Source organism: Otolemur garnettii, unplaced genomic scaffold (assembly GCF_000181295.1).
Source record: "Otolemur garnettii isolate 467f Iridium unplaced genomic scaffold, OtoGar3 scaffold00003, whole genome shotgun sequence".
Lineage (NCBI taxonomy): Eukaryota > Metazoa > Chordata > Mammalia > Primates > Galagidae > Otolemur > Otolemur garnettii.
In genome coordinates this window covers 43,917,069-43,940,557 of record NW_003852398.1, presented here as the reverse complement: position 1 = coordinate 43,940,557, position 23,489 = coordinate 43,917,069, and the positions used below count along the sequence as shown (strand labels likewise).

Genomic DNA, 23,489 nt, shown 5'->3' with positions numbered 1-23,489 from the left:
CAAAAATGACCCATTTTCCTGAACTACCAATTTTTTTAACACATGCTTCAATGTAGCAAATATAAAGAAATACAGAATCATGAAAATAATTAGTTTCACTACTTATTACCTGATTCTGAATTTGAAGTACACTTTGGTTTTGGAGAAATACTGTGGTCTGATAAAGTCATCCCTCTATAATAAGAACAAAATCTTTCAGTAACTTTTGAGAATTTTCAAATAATATTATACTTAAAGACATTTATATGTAATTAATTAGCTGTAAAAAAATTGGTTAGAAAAATGTTACCATATCTGTATGAACAAATAGTTTAATAAGAAGGTGATATTTTCTACATTTATCAGGTGAGACAATATGTATAGAGGATGAGGCACAGTGTTTAGAATCAAACAGACTTCAATTTAAACCCTAAATCTGGGCTGGGTGTAGTGGCTCACTCCTACAATCCTAGCACTCTGGGAAGCCAACGCAGGTGGATTGCTTCCAATGCAGGTGGATTGCTTGAGCTCAGGAGTTTGAGACCAGCCCAAGGAAGAGAAAGATCCTGTCTCTACTAAAAATAGAAAAAGAACTAGCTAGCTTGGTGGCTCAAGCCTGTAGTTCCAGCTACTCAGGAATCTGAGGCAAGAGGATTGCTTGAGCCCAAGAACCTCAGGTTGCTGTGAGGTATGATGACACCATGACACTCTACCCAGGGCAATGGAGTGAGATTCTGTTTCAAAAAACCAAAACAAAACCCCAAATCTGTCATTCACACTTTAGTGGCCTGAAACAAGCTATTTAACCTGTTTTGACTGCCTCATTTATGCCAAAGGGACAGCAATCCAATTTCCCAAGATTCTTGTGGTAAGAACTTCTGTTAACATGAAAGATAATGTTTTTCTTCTCTTTTTTCTTTTTGCACTTCCACAAATTAGACTGCTTCCAATTCTATCCACATATGGAGGAAAGGAGTGGCTATTACAAGAAGAAAAAAATACCAAAGGATCAAGCTTCACCTTTTGACCACTAAAATGAGATTTCTGAGTCCTGAGCAAGACAATAGAGTTAAAAAACAAATGTGAGAAGCTCCTAGTCTGCTAATTGAACAGCTGAATTCAGTAAGCAGAAAATTTTATTCTTTGATATTTCCCTTTTAAATAGCTTCTCAGCCTTCTGGCTAAGATGATATTTCCCTTTAAATTCACCCTGTCAAAATAGTGCTTTCTTGCCTCCAAATAAACTTTCAGGTGGATCCTTTTTACTAATGCTTTTCTACTATTCTCTCATAATACAATAGAACCTCCATAGCTGACCACCTTCCTACACTTACCACTTCCTTACATTGACCTAATTTTTATAGACTGGACATGCAACAAACATACATACCAGTTCAGTAGGCCTAGTTCCTATGTTGACCACCTTCAAATGCTGACCAGTTTGTTACAGCCCCTTGAGTGTAACAACTTACAGAGGTTCCACTGTGGTTCTTTTTAGGTAACAAAAAGCCCAGTGTAATATCACAGCTTCAGACTCTTCTTATTTAATTTGTATTCTTTTCCTTTTCCCAATTTGGGCTTGATTTATATTTACAACACGCAGTGGGGGGGGGGTAGCAACCATCTTTGGTTTCTTACCTATTTCTTGTTCTTCTCCTTTGCTTATTTAGTAGCTACTCTTTGTGTTCCTCTGGCAGTAGATTAGAGGAAAGGTGTTGAAGAAAGGGACAGAAAAGGTCTTTCTTGATCGTGATTGATACCATTATATGACATTGTTACCTTTTGGGTATAACAGATAACCAAATGCTGTCTCTTTTAAACATGGAAATATTTTGAAGAATTCCTTGGAGATTCTCCTATCACTAGGGCTCTCTCACCTTGTTCCTACTTATGATATCCCCGGCTTTTACATCTGATGATAGAATTCCCAGCCTTTTTTTTTTTGCAGTTTTGACTGGGGCTGGGTTTGAACCTACCATCTCCAGTATATGGGGCTGGTGCCCTACTCCTTTGGGCCACCTTCCCAGCTTCTTTTGATTGAGGTTATTTTGCCCTTTGCGGGAAGTCATACTAGGCATGTTATCTTTCAAAATGATATATAGCCCCTGTCTGTGAGATCCATGCCTGATCTATATGCATTATACATAAACCTTTGTTATGCCAAACATTGAAAGTACATCTATCTTCCTCTTTACTCTGTCATTCCAAAGCATCTAACAGACTCTTTTGCGTTTAGACTTTTCAGGCATAAGTCAGAAACCAAATCCCAAGGGACATATATTAAACCTTCCAAATGGTTCTCTTGGAGCTTCCCATCTTGTGTTGCAAAGAGAAGTCTTCTCCCTCTTTGCAAGTGATACCAATAATTCTTATCAAATAAATAAGTATTATTGGCCTTTTCATCTTTTCAGTGTATTCTTATTGTTTTTCTAAATATGTAGGATATGAGTAACAGGCTAATCCTGGCAGAATTGGGTTTTGATCTCACCTTTCTATATAGATAGTTCTACCCAGAACCATGGGAGTACTTTAGTTTTTAATCTAAGAAGCCACTGCCCAAACTCTTAAGACAAGATAATCACATTTAACATTTTTCTATATTCTTTAAGTCCCTATTTATGCACATAAGACACAACCACAGAGTTGTTGAATGTCTGTCCCCTCCAAAACTCATGTTGAAACTTAATACACAATTAAGGGGGTCTTTAAGAAGTGATTGGGTCAGGTGGCGCCTATGGGTCAAAGGAGTAGGGCACCAGCCCCATATGCTGGAGGTGGCGGGTTCAAACCCAGCCCTGGCCAAAAAAAAAAAAAAAGAAGAAGAAGAAGAAGTGATTGGGTCATTAAGGGCTCTGCTCTTATGAATGATGAATGAATTAGTCCACTCATGGATTAATGAAGTAATGAATTAATGGATTATTATAGGAGTGGCATTAATGGCTTTATAAGAGCTAAAAAGAGACCTGAGCCAGCATGCTCAGCCCCCTTGCTATGTGATGTCTCCTACCCTGAGATTCTGCAGAGTCCTCATCAGCAAGAAGGTCCTCACCAGATGCAGCCCTTTGACCTCAGACTTCTCATCCTCCAAAACCATAAGAAATACATTTATTTCCTTTATAAATTATCTAGTTTCTAGTACTCTGTTATAAGCAACAAAAATGGACTAAGATAGACATACAATAAAGAAAATACTCAGGATGTAAACAAAGATACGAGGTCAAACAATTAAGTTCACAACCTCATTCTAGAAAAAATGCTACATACTTCATTGCTGAATATCACTAGTCACTAGATGGCGCACAAGAGTACTTCAAAAATGACTGTGGTGATACTCAGCAATGAGGTATGTAGCACTTTTTCAATTAAGTTTGTGAACTTGTCATACCTTGTAAGACAATAGCTCAGATAGCCATTCCAGCAAAATGTTCCAAAATTGCTTTAAAGGGTGGACTAGGTGCTGGCATCAGTACATAGCATCTCCAAGGGACTAGTTCAAAAGTGACCATAGTGATATTTAGCAATGAGGTATGTATTATTTTTCTAGGATGAATTCGTGACCTTAACTATCTAACCTCATAGATCCCTCTACCACTGGACCGTCCAGCCTTTATTAGAAAGAAAAAGGGGACAAAGACTTAGGGAACAAGCAGTTAGACAGTGGGCACTGACTTCTCTCTCTCAAGCCCAAAATCTAGAGATGATGATAATAGATAGGAAGATATTAGAAGAAGTGAAGACAAAGCCAAAAGTTAGTGCCAAACTCCCTCTTTAGAATTCTAGGAGATGTCCACACAAATTAAAACTGAACATTAAAATAAAAACTTGGGATGTTCAGGCAGAGAGAGGAATCTTAGCTTTCTTGGGATCCCCTTAATGCCTGTACATTGTGATCAAGTTCTTAAGGCACCAAAGGCAATGTAGGAAGTGATCAAAGGTCAAGCCAAAATACCTGGTAGTGGAGTGCTGTGGTGAGGTGACTCTGTCACAAAGATTGCCAAAAGGCAGCCTAATCAAACACTTGATAGAAGACTTTAACAAGAATAAAAGAGTTTGGGGGAACAACAAAAGCTAAGGTGAGAGAAAATCAGCAATGGAGGACCTAGTGTCCTAAATAAGGCCTTGAATTTACCAGTCAATGACTTTATCAGTGAAGCCCAGTCCAAGTTCAGAACCAATCTAGGAACTGGCAGCATAAATCAGTAAAAATTCAGGCAACTTATGGATCCCACATACCCTCAGGGTGCAATCTCATCCTTCCCTCATCCTTGCTACAAGGTCTGTCCCTAAGCCTATACACCTCTAGCATGACTATTTGCCCAGCTGTAATGTTTCTGAGAGTGAAAGGATGCTCTACTAAGAATTATGTCAGAACAGCACAGATTTACTAGGACTGTCCCAAGCAAATCAAAAGGCATGATCAGCTACCTACATGCCATTCTCTGGAAAACAGAAAGGGAGAAAACTTAGCATTCACCCAAATGGGACTGGAAGAAACTGAATGATAGTTAAGTTTAACTCATCATTTCCAAACTAAATATAAGAAAAGGGTGATGAGGGCCTATGAGAAGTTTAGACCAGTTATCTTTGTAAAAAATAAAACTATATTTTCTTCACATGTACAAGTGGTAGGTTAACATTTTAAAGAACGGATAGCATTTAGGGGAGATAGGAAACAGGATCAGATACACATAATAAGTGTTCTATTATATTTGCTTCATTTCAATATATGGGAACAACAATGTAAATAAAATTCCTTTTCTCCATTAGCTACTACCCATGTTTCCCCCAAAATAAGACAGTCTTATATTTATTTTTTCTCAAGAAGACACTCTAGGGCTTATTTTCAGGGGATGTCTTATTTTTATTAAGTATAATACAACAATCTACATTTATTCAAATATAGTTAAGTCATCTTCTTCTGGAACCTGACAGGGTGAGCTGACCTTGTTGGTGGGGCTGACGCTAGTGATGCATGAACTCCTTTCCCCTAGCCATTCACACATGCACAAGAGGATGCCTGTGACAGCGGTTACCACATGCACACCAGTGCAAGTGCCAATGGCTCAGAGAAAGAAGCTGTGGCAGATAAAAGGTATTCCAGTCCTCCTTACTGCTCCATGCCTAAATGCATGGAGCATTACTAGGTCTTATTATCAGGGTAGGGCTTATATTTAACAAATGCATAGAAATCCTGCTAGGGCTTATTTTGGGGGGTAGGTCTTATTTTCGGGGAAACACAGTATGTCAAAGTCGTAGGGTTTTAACTTTGTGAAAGTGCTATTTAATTAAAGAGAATGCCTAATGTCTGACAGGGGTGGAGAACCTGCAGTCTTAAGGAAACTTGTGACCATTATGGTCTGTAAGTGTGGCCTTTTGACTGAATCCAAATTTCACAAAACAAATCCTTTTGTTGTTAATAAAAGGAATGCAGTAGAGAAACATGAAGGTTTTCTTGCCTCCTATGATGCTTAATATAGGATGACCTTGAAATCAGAAGGCTGCAGGGTCCCCAGAGATAACTATGCACAATCTAATATTGTTATTATCCAAATATCACTTCTTCTTTCTTAACTATATATTACATTGCAAATTGTGTAAGGGATTTTTTTTTTAAGTGAGTCTATTGTCATTTCTGGGCTTTAGTCATTTACCTATACAATTTTTACACTCATTCACTGAAGAACAATTCACCCAAGAGTACAGTCAGTAGATTTTTTTTCCTTCAGAAATTTCTTGCCATTCAGATACAAGCAACATATTTAATAAAAGGGCATCACATTACTGCTGTTCACTTATCACTCTCCATACATTCCCAAGGAGACAACTTATGCCTTCAGCCCAGGACCTTTTCCTTGCTCTCCAAGTTGGGACCTCTAACTCCTTGCTGGACATCTCCACTTCAAAGTGTTATAGGTATTTTAGTGTCATCCCAACTCTCTCGTGTTTTTCAATTATGTTTTCTCACCTAGTGAATATGTTATCAGTCATCTAGTTTGCTAAGTCAGAGGGTTGAGGGCCAACTTGGATTCCATCTTCTTCGAATCAGTTAGTAACTGATTTGAACTACTGACTATCCATCCTTAATTGTTCTCATAGTTTTCCTTTCTGCTACCACTGCTGTTGAAGTTCAGATCTTCACCCTGCCCCCTTGGAATGGTATGGTAGTCACCCCTTCAATTTAAATATTCCTTCTAATTCATCTTTTTCTTTTCTCCAAGAGTGACTGCCCTAAGACGGATTACCTAATCATGTACATCTCTGTGAAGAAGGATAATAGGTAAGAATTTTGATTGAGTAATACAAAAGTTCCACAAAAATCTACACACAAAAATACGTTAAGGCTGGGCACAGTGATTTACACCTGTGATCCTAGCACTTTGGGAGACCAAGGCAGGAGGACTGCTTGAGGCCAGGAGTTTGAGACCTGCCTGAGCAAGGGCAAGACACCCATTTGTATAAAAAAAAATAGAAAAATTAGCCAGATATGGTAGTGCACACCTGTAGTTCCAGCTACTCAGGAAACTGAGGTAGGAGGATCGCTCAAGCCTAGGAGTTGGAGGTTACAATGAGTGATGATGACATCACTGTACTCTACCTGGGTGACAAAGCAAAATCCTGTCTCAAACAACAACAACAAAAAGGGTATCAATCCTCACCCCCACACTCCCATCAGCACAGAAAACATACATTTTAGACTCCCACCAAAGAAGACAACATTGTACTGTTTGCTATGTAATTCTGGCAAAGATCCCAGTTATAAGACAGTAAGAGCCATATGTGATTATTTTTTAGAAAATGAAATCTATCAAATAGCTGTAGACTTCTTCCTTGTATCCTAGATAGCTCAGTGCTAAAATCTGGCTCAAGGTTAAAGCATTTTATTCCTAACTCTTCTGGCTTATTTTTTTCTAATTCCCTTTCCTTTTATCTGGATCTCCTATTAAAAATCATATTTCCTTGGTTTCCTTTTTTACAACTTTACTGAAATATAATTCACATACTATAGACTTCACCCATTTAAATTCTATAATTTAATGGTTTTTATTACATATAAAGTTGTACAACCATCATCACAACAAATTTTAGAGCACTTTCATCCCCCCTAAAGGATACCATGTACCTGTTAGCAGTTAATCTCCATTTCTTTTCAAGCCTCTCAGCTTTAGGCAATCACTAATCTGTTTTCTACCTTTATAAATTTGTGTATTATAGACATTTCATATGAATGGAATCAGAAAATACATGGCATTTTCTGACTGGCTTCTTTCACTTATCATGTTTGCAGGGTTCATCCATTTTGGAGCCTATACTAATATTATACTTCCTTTTATTCATGAATAATATTACATTGTATGTCTACACCACCTTTTATTTATCCATTAGATGGACGTTTTCCAGTTATCCAGTAGATGGACGTTTGGGCTGTTTTCACTTTTTTCCTATTATGAATAAGGCTGTCAACATTTACATAGCAGTTTTTGCCTATGTTTATGTTTTTATTTCTCTCAGTTGTATATACCTAGGAGTAGACTGATGGGTAAAATGTGTTTACCATTTTGAGGAACTGCCAAACTAAAGGAAGCATGACTATTTAAATTCCCACCAGTGAGCCATAACTGTTCCAATTTCTTCACATTCAAGCTAACGTTTTTTATCTGTCTTTGATTATAGCCATCCTAGTGGGTATGAAGTAGTAGCTCATTGTTTTAATTTGCCTTTTATCTTTTATTGACCATTGGGGAAATGTCTTTTCATATCCTTTGCCTATTTTTAAACTGGATTATTTGTCCTTTCGCTGTTGAGCTATAAGAGCTCTTTTTACATTTTAGACATAAGTCCCATTTCAGATATACGATCTGCAAATAGTTTCTCCCATTCTATGGTAGCCTTTTCACTTTCTTAATGGTGTCTCCTAACTTTGTTTTTAAACTTACATAAATGTTCTATAAATCCCTTCAAATAGTGTGAGGGTTAAGGTGCTTTTAAAAATTCGTTATATGCTATAGTTCTACAGAAAATCTTTTAGAGGCCCTTATCACATTTAGGATAAAATAAAATTCCAAGCCCTCATGATCCTTGAACTTAGATTCTATATCTCTCATATATACCCTATTATTCAACCATAAGCTCCAAATTAAATTCTTCCCCAGTAATATATTTCTCCTTAGTCTTCTCCATCTTACTAAATGGCAACACCACTCTTTTTTGTTAAAGAATCTCAAAAACAAGAGGTACTGGCATCATTATTTTAAAAAATCCATTAATACAAATTTGCTTGAAATAAATACTAAAAGATACAGTGTTTTTAGAAACATTATATGAATAAACTATAGCCATTAGCTCCCAAGGGTCAGCAAAGGTCAATCTGTCCTCAACCTTTTACAGAGTTACAAGTAATCAGTGCATATGTGGTGGAAAATCCTAATCCACTAGGGAATCCTGTACATGGAGAGCAGTAACTTTTTGGTAATTCACAAAGAACAAAAATTATTTCAGACAAAGTGAGACTCTGTCTCTAAAAAATAAAAAAAATTAGATTAGAAGCCTAATGGAGTTTAGCAACATGATACAATCATTTGTGATCCTCAAGTATTAATTAATTTCCCCATAATATTGCGTTTCATGTGGTATAAATTTAAAACAATGAAAAAGTAACTTATAGCCTTCTTACTTTAAGGAAGAAAGAGAAATAATTTTTGCAATTGTTCATGGACTAGAATAAAATGTCAATTTTACAAACTATCAGGAAGCAAGACTTAAAGGAAATCAAGGAAGGAAAAAGCAGGATTAAAGTTATTGAAATCAGGTCGGGTACAGGGGCTCACACCTGTCACTCTGGGAGGCTGAGGCAGGTAGATTGTTTTAGCTTAGGAGTTCCAGACCAGCCTGAACAAAAGTGAGACCCTGCCTCTATTAAAAATAGAGAAACGAGCCGAGCATGGTGGTGAATGCCTATAGTCCCAGCTACTTGGGAGGCTGAGGCAGGATGATGGCTTGTGTCCAAGAGTTTGAAGTTGCTGTGAGCTACAATGATGATTCAGCACTCTACTTAGGGTGACAGAGTGAGACTCTGTCTCAAAATAAATAAAGAGATAGACAGATAGATAGATAAATTTATTAAAATCAGTACATTAAGCTTAACATCCAAATTTGCATTGGTATTAAGACCAAAGTAAATTCATAAAATGTTTGACAAGCTTCTACAAAATGGAGCTTAGATATATTAAAATATAAAAATACAAATATAAAAATACAAAAATAAATCAGAAGAGTTTCATAAAATCTTATTTTATAGATCTACTATTAAATTAAAACAGTGGAATCAAACATAAAAAAAAAAAAGCTGTTGAATCAGCCTTGAATGCCTTCTCTCACATCCCACCATTCAGTACATTAACAGATACTGTTAGTTCTACTTTCACAATATTTTCAATACCACATCTCACTACCTCTACTCTTATCATTCTGATTCATACTCCAATATTTTTTGCCTATTAGCACAATAGTCTCCTAACTATAATCATTCTATTTCCTTCTTCCCCTACTTTCTTGCCTATTCTCATCACAGCAGCCAGGGTGATTCTACTGAAACCTAAGTCATTCATTCTTCAAAGGCCTCCCAATTCACCTACCTTGGTCTACAATGCTTTACATCAGGCGTCCTCAAACTACAGCCTGCGCGCCACATGCAGCCCACCTAGGACATTTATCTGGCCCGCCAGGTGTTTTTGCCGCTGCTGCCTGTCCTGCTTAGCAGCCAACTGGTCCCGGGGCCCGCAGTCCAGCCTTCCAATGCTCTGAGGGACAGTGAACTGGCCTCCTGTTTAAAAAGTTTAAGGACCCCTGCTTTATATGGTCTGGCTTCCTGCTTCTTCTCTCACTTCATCTCCTACCTCTCTCCATTCCAGACGCCCAGGACTTCTTGCCTCACGGCCTTTCTCTAGCTATTCCTTCTACCTGTCTACCTGAAACAATGAGCCACATAGCTTGTTCTATGTATTTCTTTAGGTTCTGCTCAAATACTATCTTTCAATGATGACGTCCCTAACCAAATGTATAAAAGAGAAAATCTCCATATCAGTATTCCCTAGGTTCCACCTTGCTTTATATTTCTCCACAGCATTCATCAATATATGGCACAGTATAAATTTCATATTTATTTGTTTATTGTCCATTTCCTCCAACTAGAATGTGGACAACGTCAGGGCAGAGATTTTATTTTCAATCAACCTGTTCACTACCATATTTCTAGCAATTATAACAGTCCCGAGACATAGTGATTCCTCAACAAATACTGAATTAATGAACACCTGATTGTGGACTCACAATCATACTTGCCATATAACTATTAATAACTATTAGAATATAAGATTCTAAAATGCACAATAACTTTAAAATTTTAGTTCTTACTTTTTTTTATGAAACTTCTGATAATCTTCTGAAGAGGTATCTAGGAGAAGAAATTTTAAAACTCAGTTAGAAATATAATTCAATGACAAACTAGGGGCTAAAATTACTCTAGGTGAAAATAAATATTTCTCCCAACACATGGTGACGGTGCAGTTTATTTTTATATTTTTTTTGAGACAGAGTCTCACTCTGTCACCCTCGGTAGAGTGCCAGTGGCGTCCTACCTCACAGCAACCTCAAAATCTTGCACTCAAGTGATCCTCTGGCCTCAGCCTCCTGAGTAGCTGGCTCTACCGGGGCCTGCCACAACACCCAGCTAATATTTCCATCTTTAGTAGAGACAGTGTCTCCCTCTTGCTCAGGCTGGTCTTGAACTCCTGAGCTCAAGTGATCCTCCCACCTCAGCTTCCCAGAGCAGTAGGATTACCAGCGTGAGCCACCACACCTGGCCCATACTTTTATTTTTTATATATTTTTTATGTCTGTCACTTAAATTAGATAAAAGTACTTTCAAAATATAAAAGTAAAAAAAGACGCAAAATTGCATGAGATACATGAATCAGTTGCCTTGTATTTGGATAGTTCTTTATAATTTTTGAGGTCTTTTTATATCTATTATCTCACTTAATTCTTACAACAATCCTGTCAGGCAAATACACCAATTTCTTATCTTCACTTCATTTCATTTCAGAGACAGGGCCTAACTTTGTTGCCCAGGCTAAAGTACAGTGGTGTCATCATAGCTCACTATAAACTCAAGTCATCTTCCTGCCTCAGCCTCCCAATTACTTGGGAATACAGGCACCTACATACTTGGATAAGAGTACAGGGAAAAAGAGAACTAGCAGTAACATATGTAACTTTGGAAAGTTAGTATTTTGACTGAACACAAAAAAGAACTATACATAAATACTGTAATCTATTTAATAAACATGTTTCTCACAGGGGTCTAGGTTTAAAACTTCCAAAACTACTTTAATTATCTACTAGAATTAAATAAACAAATAAATAAATAATGAAAGTATTAGATTTTGGCTCATGGAATAAAGTTAAGTATCTATGAGTTCACATTAGTATAAGTAATTAAACAAATGGCAGAAAAGAGTTCTTCTTTTACAGTAGAATTCCAATCAATAAATGTAGCATGAAAGAGTAGACTATAAATCATCATTAGACAAACACTATAGTCATAAGGGTTGCAGTTGACTAGTTCTCTGGTGGCTGCTAAAATTAGGGAACTTAAGTTGAGGAGAAACAGAATTTATAATCTCAAACTACCTTTGTCTAAATTATTTATTAATTACAAAGGGAAAAATAGTAACTTTACCTTGGAGAAACCAAGCAGACACTATCTTAACCAAGTAACAAAATTTAACAACAATAGTAATACCAAATAATGACATCATAAAGCCTATGATCTGATCTGATGCACTGATGAGGGCAAAATATCATTTCCATAGTATTTTTACTAAAAATTGCATAACCTAATTACAATCATGAAAAAACATCAACACAAATCCAAACTGAGGGACATTCAACAAAATAACTGATCAGTAATCTTCAAAAGTATCACGATCATGAAAGATTAGGGAACTGTTACAAACTGTGAGAGACTAAGGAAAATAATAATTAAACACAGTGGGGGATCCAGTATAGGATGCTGAAATAAAAGAAAAAACATTAATGGAAAAACTGGTAAAATTTGAATGAGGTCTATAGTTTAGTAGGTAGTTTTATACCAACGTTAACATGCATATCCTGGGCTCAGTGCCCGTAGCTTAGTGTTTAGGGTGCCAGCCACATGCACCAGGGGTGGTGGGTTCGAGCCCAGCACAGGCCTCCTAAACAACAATGACAATAACAACATAAAATAGCCAAGCATTGTGGCAGGTGCCTGTAGTCCCAGCTACTTGGGAGGCTGAGGCAAGAGAATTGCTTAAGCCTGAGAGTTTGAGGTAGCGTGACACCACAGCCCTCTACCAAGAGTGACATAGTGACATAGTGACACTCTGTCTCAAAAAAAAAAGCATATCTTGGTTCTGATCATTGTACTAAGGTTTCTAAGATAACATTAGAGAAAGCAGCTGGGTAAGACATTTACAGGAATCCCCAATATTTATTTTTGCAATTTTTATACAAGTTTAAAATTAGTTCAGAATAGAAAGTTATAAAAAAAAGTAAATCCAACCAGGAACAGTGACACTTGCCTGTAGTCCCAGCTACTTGGGAGGCTGAGTTCAGTAGCTTGTATCCAGCCTGAGAAACATGGCCAGACCTTATCTCTTAAAAATGTTTGTTAATTTTTTTTTTTTTTTTTTTTTGTAGAGACAGAATCTCACTTTATCACCCTCAGTAGAGTGCCGTGGCATCACACAGCTCACAGCAACCTCCAACTCCTAGGCCTAGGCAATTCTCTTGCCTCAGCCTCCTGAGTAGCTGGGACTACAGGCACCCACCACAATGCCCAGCTATTTTTTTGTTGCTATTTGGTCGGAGGTGGGTTTGAACCTGCCACCCTTGGTATATGGGGCCAGCGCCCTATCCACTGAGCCACAGGCGCTGCCCTATTTGTTAAATTTTTTTAAAAAGCAAACCTATATGTACTCAAGCTACTGTTAGATATAATTTATAGCCAAAGGCAATCCAACTGATAAATATAGCTTAGAATTCACTCAAGAGAAAAAATATTTTGTTTTTCTAACATACATAAAGAATGTTCCTCTGTGCTGTGAAACTCACTTAAAATTGCTGAGAGATTTGAAAATTGTGGTGCCTTCTCTATTGTTACTGCTTTACTGGTATCCAGAAGAGTGGAATTCTTCCACTGCATGTGGTCTTTCAAGTTGAGACATTCCCAGTCTGAAAAAGCAAAGAGAAAATGGCAAAAAACTCTGAACAACAGCCTACAAGGGCTACTTTCCCTATCTACCTCCTCAACTTAGGGTCCCAGCCTCTGCCAACCTGATAACTGAAGAAGGTTTTGACAAGACAGAACAAAAAATAAGACTTGATGGCATCAAGATAGTAAATAACCTATGGCCTATTCTATTTCTATAACCAGGCCTTCCTTTGATTTTTGCTTCATAAAGATAATTGACCTAAGGGACAAACCACATACATGTGAGCTGATTCTCATATGTTATGTGTAAGTTTTAGCTATGTCCCATTAAAAATCATATCACTAAATAGCATACAGTTGGCCCTTCTTATCTATAGGTCCTGCACCTACAGATGCAACTAATCACAGAGCAAAAATACTAGGAAAAAAACTGCATCTTTACTAAACATACAGACTTTTGTTCCTCATCATTATTCCCCAAACAATACAGTTTAACAACTATTTACATAACACTTACACTGCATTAGATATTCCAAGTAACCTAGACAGGATATAAAGAATAAAGGAGGTTATGTATTGGTTCTATACAAATCCTATGCCATTTTGGCTAGGTGTGGTGGTCAAGGTTATGATCCTAGCACACTGGGAGCCCTGAGACAGGCAGATTGCTTGAGCTCAGGAGTTTGATCTGATCAAAAGCGAGACCTTGTCTGTACTAAAAATAGAAAAATTAGCTGGGCTTTAGGGTGGGCACCTCTAGTCCCAGCTACTGCAGAAGCTGAGGCAAGAGGATTGCTTGAGCCCAAAAGTTTGAGGTTGCTGTAAGCTATGATGGTGCCATAATAAAAAAACCCAGAAAACCATCAAATTCTATGCCATTTTATATGAGACTTGAGCATTCATAGATTTTATTATCTGAGGGAGGCCCTGGAACCAATCTTCCAGAGATACAGAAGGATTATTGTACTTAAATTGCTATTGACATTAGTTTTAACTTTCCTATTGACTTCTCACTATATAATAATGAGGCTATTCCCTCTTACACCCCTCATCCTCATCCTTCCCACCTCTCCCATTGTTCCCAAACTGTTATATAACATATTCAGTTAGACCAATATTCCAATCCCTGGTGTTCTGAATTTTCACAACGCTGCACCTTGGTGTTTTTCATCTATTGCACTCGGTGTACTGTTGGCCCTTTAACCTGGAAATTAATATTTGTTAGCTCCAGAAAATGTTCTTGAATTATCTTTGATAATATTCTTCTCTCAGTTTTACTTCATTGTGTTTTTCTGGAACTCTATTACTTGATACCAGATTTCATGTACTGTTTTTCCATTTTTTTTTTTTTTTTTTTTCTGGCCAGGGCTGGGTTCGAACCCACCACCTCCAGCATATGGGGCTGGCGCCCTACCCCTTTGAGCCACGGGCGCACCCAGTTTCTCCATCTTTTTTCTCCAAATTTCCATCTTTTAAAACATTTTTTCCTCTTTTTTTTACTTATCTTTTTTTCTGGGAAAGCTCCTCAACTTTGAATGATGGTTGCTAGCGAGTGCCAGTTGCTTGAGTTCTGGATAACAGAAATTTACCACATTGATAAAGACATACTATTGTCTTTATAGCTTTATAGTTTTGTGTTGCTGTTTAGTGTTCTTAAGTTTCAACCTGAAGAACTTCCTTTAGCATTTCTTATAAGGCAGGTCTAGTGGTGATGAACTCCATCAGCTTTTGTTTGTCAGGAATAGTACTTATCTCTCATTTTTGAAAAACTGTGGCTGAGCATAGGATCCTTGGTTGATAATTTTTCTTTCAGCACGTTGAATATATCATGCCATTCTCCTCTCACCTATAAAGTTTCTGCTGAGAAATTGGCTCCTAATTTTATTAGGTATTCCTTCTATGTCAAGTCCTTTTTCTGTTGCTTCTTTCAAAATTCTTGTCTTTGGCTTTTAATGATTCAATTATAGTGTGTCTCAGAGTATATTTCTTCAGGTTCATTGGCTTTCCTGGATCTGAATGTCCATTTTATTCCCTAAATTTGAGATGTTTTCAGCCATTACTTGTTTCAATAAGCTTTCTACAGGGATTGTAAGTTTAATTCTCAATAGGGTCTCTGGCTGATGTAGAAATAATGATAATAATAATAATAAGCTTTCTAGCCCTTTCTCTCTGGATTCCCATAATGCATAATTTTTTTCTTCTCTAATGGCATGATTTTAAATGTCTTGTGTTCAAGTTCACTGATTCTTCTTGTTTAGTCTGCTATTAAACCTCATTGTTTAATTTTTAAGTTCTAATATAGTACTCTTTAGCTCTAAGATTCCTGTCTGGCTGTTTTTACAACTTACTGTTTTTTGAAATTCTCCCTTTGTTCTCTTGCACTGTTCTTCAAACCTCATTAAGCATCTTTATGAGAATTAGTTTGAATTAGCTGTTGGATAATTCCTGTATCTCCATTTCATTAGGGTCATTTTATGGGGCTTATCTTGTTCCTTTGTTTAGACCATGTTTTTGTGTTCTTCATTTTCCTTGACACTTAGTGTTGGTATCTGCACATAAGAAAAAACAACCACCTCTCCCAGTGGTACAGACTGGCCTCGTTCAGAACACCCTCACTAATCAGCCCAGCCTGAGATTCTGTGGGCCACTCAACTCTTTGTGCTATCCAAACAACTGTCTTTGTTCTTGGCAGCCTCTAGGAACCCAGAATATATCAGGTCCTGCCTGCCTAAGGGAACTGACAAGAACTGAGACAGAAAGCCCAGGAAAAGTTGAAATATTGATGCATCATGCAACTCTTTCAATTCCCAAGGAAAATTTGGGATCTGGGGAAGCAGTGGGAGTGAGGGGGGTAGAGTTGCCCACTTGCTCTGCATTGAGCTAGGTGGAGGGGCTATGGTGAATGCTTGCATGCTGGACCAAACTGTTATTTCAGCAGTCACCAAGCACCCATGTTTGGTCCTAAAAGCACTCTGAGACAGGCACGATATAGTCAGTTCCCTCAGGCATCCCTCAGAAAATTCAGAACACTGTAAATTTAGGACTATGTGGTCAAGTCCTTTCTTTCCCATCAGGGAGAAGCTGAGTGCTAGAAGTTTCTTCCCAATTGTATGGTGCTGTATCAGAGGTGCAGGTTACGTCTCTAAATTTTCCTACTGGTTTAAATGTGGCTGGTCCAGGCTTGCCTAAGAGACAAGAGCCCCTCAACTAGTTTCTGGATTTCTCACAAACAGAATTGGTGCATGTACTGTTGTTGAAATAGTGTGTTGATGAGGAGCATGAAGATCCAGGGCTTCCTATTCCAACATCTTACTGATGCTGCTGTTATGTTTTATTTTGATTTTTTTTTTCCATGTTAGAGGTTTACCTCAGAAGTCTGGTAATCCTTATCTCTCTGCACATATTTAAAAGGCTATGTGGAAACCCTATAACCTGAGTGGGGCTTATCAAATAGTTGTTTTCACTGCATTGGTGTTGACTGGTCAATTTAATTGAAGGACTCCTGAGGTCAATATTTGTGATTATTTCTTTTAGGCTACTCAGATTCCTGAGAACAGAATTTCTATTTTTCTCCCATCTGGAAGGTTCAAGTCCAAGAAGCTAAGTAGAGAAATGGGCTGTTGGGCTGGGGTGGGAATAGGCACTGGATGAACGGATCCCATAGTTTAGGATACACACTTTCACTTAATTCTCTATGTTCAGAACATTATCTGCAGCAGTCAGCTTTTGCTGTATAGTAAACAGTTCCAAAATCTCAGTGGCACAGAATAAAAAACATTTAGTTCCCATTTCTACTGGTTGGCTTGGGCAGCTCTGCTTCAGCTTATAGGTTTGCAGATCAGCTGATGCAGCGCTCCACTGTCTGAAGTTTCCCCAGGACTTACTCTGCTTTGTATCTCTCAGTCTAGGGTTTCACAAGAGAGGCAGAGCTAATTAGGATATATTCTTATAATAATAGCAAAAGGACAATAGGAAAAGCTCAACTAACCAAATCTGAAAGCTTTTCATAAGTTTTTGGTTTTTTGCTTTTCTTAAGTTTTGTTCATTGATATCCTATTGCCCAAAGCAATGACATGGCCAATCCCAAAGTCGAAGAGTAGAAGAGTCACTCTACCCATTATAAAGGTATGGAAAAGATATGAATATATACTACTACTACAGGGAAACAAACACATTTCAAAATACCACAGCATCCTGGCTATGAAGAGTACCTAGAATCCTCTAGTCCAGAGTCCCCTTCTTTCAAAACATCATACATCTCTAGGCTCTCTTCGAAGAAGAAATTCAAAGCAGTCATCACATTTTTCGTATTTCTGACATCTTTTCACAAGTATTTGGCACAGCCAAATTATGAGCTTTTCTATGACACTACAGGTGTAAACTGGCTTGTTTCTGGGGTATTCATATTGTTGATTTAAGACTCAGCTTTCCTGAAGTCTAGTGTGTCAGACCACCTGCCCTATAGCTGTCCAAATTTTATACTTTCTTCTTCTTCATTTTTTGATGGGTTGGCTCCAGAAACCAGAAAGGCCATGTATGTAATCTCAGTTACACCCTGTGCCTCCAGGGTCTCACATTGCTCCCCCAGAGATACAAATTGCCTTTAGATTTTCCAAGGCCCAGTCCAGTCTCTTCCCTTTGCAGCCTGAGAAACTCAGTAGCAATACTGTTTGGTGTTTTTTTGTTTGTTTGTTTGTTTGTTTGTCTGTTTTCTTTCCATCTAGGCCTACTGTAGCTACTTAGTAACAACTAGGGGCATGGGGTGTAGGAGGAAGCAGGTGGGTAAGTAAGGAGCATACTAAAAGAGTAAGGTAACTTATCAAAAGTCCCTCTGCCCGGCCTCAGTGGCCTGCTCCTTCTTTGGTTGCATTTCTCTTTGTGCTAGATCACACCCTTCAGAATCAGATCAGGAATTTCCACTTCCAGCCATGGACCCAGTCCCAGAGCCATGAGATGAACTAGTCCAAACTTAGGCATGTTCCTGCCCCCAAAGGTTTAAAGTGGTCAGGTATATTTTGCCACCCCTATATATCTTTGCTGTCTTTCCATCTAGCTCAGGAACTGCAATTTTTGAAGCAGTAGTAGGATATGTGATAGGAATGTCAAATTCAATGTCAAACTTGTATTTGAGATCATAGATGTACCAGCATTTTCCAAACCACCTGAATAAGACTGGTATTCTTCCTTCAGTCGCTGCACCCACAACTCCCAATCTTAGGGTCCAGCATTAGTCTTCAGCACTGGGATCTCAGACCCCACATGCCAGGTAGCTTCATCTGCCATTGTAGACCAGGGTACAAGAGAAATCTTCTTCATTTATTTTAAGATAAAATCTTCCTTTGTCATCCAGGCTAGAATGCAGTGGCACAATCAAAACTTACTACAGCCTCAATCTCCTGGACTCAAGTGATGCTCATGCCTCAGCCTCCTGAGTAGCTAGTCCTATAGGCACACACACTACCATGCCGAGATAACATATTTTATTTTTTGTAGAGACAGGGTCTTACTATGTTACCCAGCTGGTCTCAAACTCCTGGCCTCAAGCAATCCTCCAGTCTTAGCCTCCCAAAGTGTTAGGATTACAGGCATGAGCCAATTCTTTTTGTCCTTATATGTTTATAACTTCAAAAGGAGGGAAGCCATTTTCTGCCACTGCAGAAATGTATAAATAAAGGCATGTATTCAATCTTCCATCATTAACCAAAGTCAATATTTAACACATATAATAAGTCCAAGTAAGTGTTAATTTATAGAGAAAATTCAAGCAGGGAGTTGGCCTAGCTAACACATTATTTGCTGAAAAGTAAGAGAAATACAGAAAACAAAAGATAGTCCATAGTTCAAGAGAACAAATATTCATTATGTGCAAAATTAATAACTAGATGTGTATTACATGTAAATGCTTAATGACATTTCTTCATCCTTTGATCCAATGGATATTAGTCAGTGGAAGGAGATGGTAACAAAGAAAAGAAGTACACCTTCTCAAAAGACACCTTTATTCATTGGAGATTTGTGGACAAAGGCACAATTTCTAAGTATAGCAATTTAAGACTGCAATCATTTTCTCACCTAAATAATCCGATCCTCTGAACAGTTCAGGTGAAGGGAAGCTACTTAAACTCTCTTCAGAACTCTTGTATCCTGTATAAGGGTCTGTAATTGAATAACTCAGAAGAGAACTGGAAATGTCATGCTGCAAACTTAATCCTGTAGGATAAAAAAGAAAAATGGGTAAAATTTTTTGATAGAAAAAAAGACTTGAAATCATAAAAATTCAAATCTATAGACATATATGTACTTAGTTGTATACTAAGAATTTAAAAGTGCTCCCACATACAACTGAAATGGCATAATATTTAAACATTTTAATCTGAATCTTAGAAAATAGCTCTATTGTTGATGTTGATAAAATACATTATGATCCTCTTCCATTGTTTTTCTCCCCCCTCATTGTTTTTCAAAGTTTTACTTTTATAACTTACTTCCCCCCTCTAATTTGGTTCAGTTTTAAGTCTTGGCTCAGGCTCGGTGCCTGTGACTCAAGCGGCTAAGGTGCCAGCCACATACACCTAAGGTGGCGGGTTTGAATTCCCAGCCCGGGCCCGCCAAACAACAATGATGGCTGCAACCAAAAAAATGGCCAGGCGTTGTGGTGGGCGCCTGTAGTCCCAGCTACTTGGGAGGCTGAGACAGGAGACTCGCTTGAGCCCAGGAGTTGGAGGTTGCTGTGAGCTGTGATGCCATGGCACTCTACCCAGGGGGATAGCCTGAGGCTCCGTCTAAAAAAAAAAAAAAAAGTCTTGGCTCAAAAACTCAAGTTTTACATCTAAGTAACCTACTAATTACAAGCTAAATAGCTGAGGAGAGAAAAGCATTATTTTAGTAATTCCATCTAAAAAACAATGAGCCTAAACATAGGCAAATAGATTAAAGGAATTGAACAGACAGCCCAGAAATAGACTCACACACATAGCAGCAACTGACTTTAGATTTAAGATGTAAAGGCAATGCAATGGAGAAAGGACAGTCTTTTGAACAAATCATGAAACAACAAGATAACCACACATCATAACGACAACAATAAACCACCTGGCACACATACCTTTCATCATATGAAATTTAACTCTAAATAGATCATAGACCTAAATGTAAATCCTAAAACTACAAAATTTCTGGAAAAAACATAGGAGAAAAGTTGTGACATTGAGGTAAAGATTCCTTCATGTAACACTAAAAAGAAAATTCATAAAACAACAGCAAAGATAAACTGGACCTTACCAAAATTTGAAACTTCTCTTTAAGAGACTAAGATTAAAAGATAACCCAGAGAAGGGAGAAAACAGTGGCAAATGTGCTAAATCCAGAATATAAAGAACTCTGAAAACTCAGTAACATGAAAACATACATCTTGATAAGAAAATGAGCAAAATATTTGAACAGAGAATCTTCCCATATTCAGAGGTCTTTATTTTTTTTTCCAAACAGAGTCTGACTCTGTGTTCTGGGTAGAGTGCCGTGGCATAATAGCTCATAGCAACCTCCAATTCTTGGGCTCAAGTGATCCCCTTACCTGAGCCTCCTAAGTAGCTGAGATAACTCTCTTTAAAAGAGACAAGACTCACTCTTGCTCCAGCAGGTCTCTGAACTCTGGAGCTCAAAAGATCCACCTGCCTTTGTGTTCCAGAAGGCTAGGATTACAGGTGTGAGCCATCACGCTCAGCCAATTCAGAGGTCTTAAAGTCATGCAACAAGTGGACTAAAATAAAGAACTGTCTAATAAATGATGGGGATAGAGCACAGTATTAAAAGTTGAGCAGAACCAGAAGATTTAAAGGGGGAAAATATATTCTGTTATATTTAGTAAGCATTTATTAAACATACTTCTAATATGACAAGATAGAGGTCAACACTGACAGAAAATGGTGTGTGTGTGTGGGTGGGAGGAATCAAATGGGATGATTTTTCTGAAAACCTTTTATCCCCTGCTCTGGAGCTGACTTATGCTTATCTCTGCTCATCCATTACCCACTTGAGACAATTCTTTATTCTTCCTCCTTTGACCTGACCACAACTTTTTCTCCTATTCCACTCACCTTATCTCCTCCTACCTGGCTACCTCCTACAGCCAAAATGACTGGCTCAATCTACCATCCTTCTCCACCTCCTCAGCTTTTAGAGGTAGACTGCCCCTCTGAGCATCCTTTGCTTCCATTACTCCAGCTGCCTGAGAGTGCTCTGACCCTGTACTTTCTTTTACTCTCTCACTCTGCCTTCATCCTTTCCACTCATGTATTGCTATATCTTTCTTGCCTTCTACTCTTAAACTTTCATGAATAGCTCCACGGCAAAGCTACCCATTCTACTATGCCCCAGAACTCAAGCTAGGCTCAGAAATAAAAAGCCCTGAACTCACCACATGGGTAGTTAGGCAGAGAAAATAACATATACATATTCATGCTATGTCAGTGGGAGAATGTTTCTAGTGTCACAAGTTAGAAATTTAAGTGTATTTAAAAATTACATGTTTGGGTGGCACTTTGGGAGGCCAAGGCAGGAGAATTGCTTGAATCCAGGAGTTCAAGAACAACTTGGGCAATAGGAAGACCCTATCTCTACAAAAAAAAAAAAAAAATTAAAAATTAGCCAGTCATGGTGATGTCCATGTGTAGTCCCAGCTACTCGGAGGCTGAGGCAGGAGTTTGAGGTTACACTGAATTAAGATGACATTGTGACACTCTGGCCCAGGCAAGAAAGACAGACCCTTTCTCAAAAAATAAAAATCCTTTGTACTATCTCAACACTTGAGTGACAGCATGGCTGGATAAAGGATTCTAGGTTAGTATGTTTAAGAGACTGATGCCACTTTTTGATACATGCATGACAGCTTTTAAACCTTACTATTCCCTCCTCCCCTTCTACACTGTATCTGGGTGAGGTGACATAAAAGCCTTAGTGCTCCACCTTTTGGCAATAGTAGCAAGTTCAAACATATACATAGGAAATCTCAACCAGGTCCCACCCTCTAACTATCACCAATACCATAGGCCAATCTTCTTTCCCTACACTCTCAAGTCATTTTTGGTCCTACTTGGAAACCACCTTTCTCCCCAGAAAGCCTTAGTAATAAACCTTTCTGTACCCTCAGTATGTGGATAGCATTATCAGTCTTAAAATTTAAATCAAATTTTCAGTGGGTATCTATCCTGCCTCTGCAAAATCAGTTCTCTTCAGAATTTTAAATGTATTTTTTCCATGTTCTAGTTCCTGGAGTTATTCTTCAGAAGCCCAATGCCATTCATATTTTTTAATGCATTACTGAGGTATCTGAAGAGCCATTCATATTCTTGGTTGCTTAATTGCAACTGATTATTTTTTCTCTGAATAAAACTTAAGGATTCTTCTTTTTATCTTGGGTTTTTAAAAATTATATAATACACCTTAGTATGGGACTTTTCCATTTATTGTGATGGACACAATTAGTTTGCCTTGTCCAAATCTGGCTCTCAACATCTGTTCATACTGTTTATAATCTAAAAGACTTTCAATATACAATAGAGCCTCCATAGCTGACCTCCTAACATTGACCACCTCCTTAAATTGACCTAAATTTCACAGACTGGACATGCACCACAAGTACATGTCAGTACAGTAGGCCTAGTTCCTCATGTTGATCACCTCTGTAATGTTGACCAGTGTGTCACAGTCCCTTGGGTGGTCAGCTTACAGAGATTCTACTGTATGTACTCATGACCATTTTTAATTCTAAAAAAATTTCTAGTTTTATGTGTTTAATAATTTTCTGTTTACTTTATAGTGCCTGGAACTACTATTTTTCAGATGTTACAATTCTTGGACTTGCCTTTTAAGTATTTTTCTTTTTAAAATAACAGCTTTATTAAAATGTAATAAACATACCATAAATCTCACCCATTTTATATACTTACAGAGTTGTGCCACCACTTCCACTACTTTGATTTTTTATCTTCTCTTTGATATTTGTTCAACTTTCTGGAATATTTTCTTAAATTTATCATCCAATTCTATAGAATATTACCTGATTTCATATTTTTTAAAAATTATTTTTGTTCTCTGAATACTCCTTTTTATAGTAGCCTGCACTTATTTCATGGATACCACATTTTTTCATATCCCTGAGAATCTGAAAAACTTTCAATATACAATAGAATCTTCATAGCTGTGAAAACTATGGATTTTTAAGATTTCTTGGCTTGGCGCCTATAGCTCAACCAGCTAAGGC

The 23,489-nt window shown here is 37.8% G+C and overlaps 1 protein-coding gene and 1 pseudogene across 1 annotated transcript in view; both read right to left on the bottom strand.

Annotated features, from left to right (window-relative positions):
* The window catches only part of MEIKIN (meiotic kinetochore factor), a 93,787-nt gene that overhangs the window by 62,915 nt on the left and 7,383 nt on the right, over positions 1-23,489 (bottom strand). Inside the window, exons 5-8 of the mRNA XM_023514754.1 lie at positions 19,301-19,438; positions 13,129-13,248; positions 10,390-10,429; positions 110-174 (exon numbers count right to left, since the gene is read on the bottom strand). Coding sequence (XP_023370522.1) covers positions 110-174; positions 10,390-10,429; positions 13,129-13,248; positions 19,301-19,438 — 363 coding nt within the window. The remainder of the gene's footprint in view (positions 1-109; positions 175-10,389; positions 10,430-13,128; positions 13,249-19,300; positions 19,439-23,489) is intronic.
* LOC111725993 lies at positions 17,978-18,511 on the bottom strand (annotated as a pseudogene).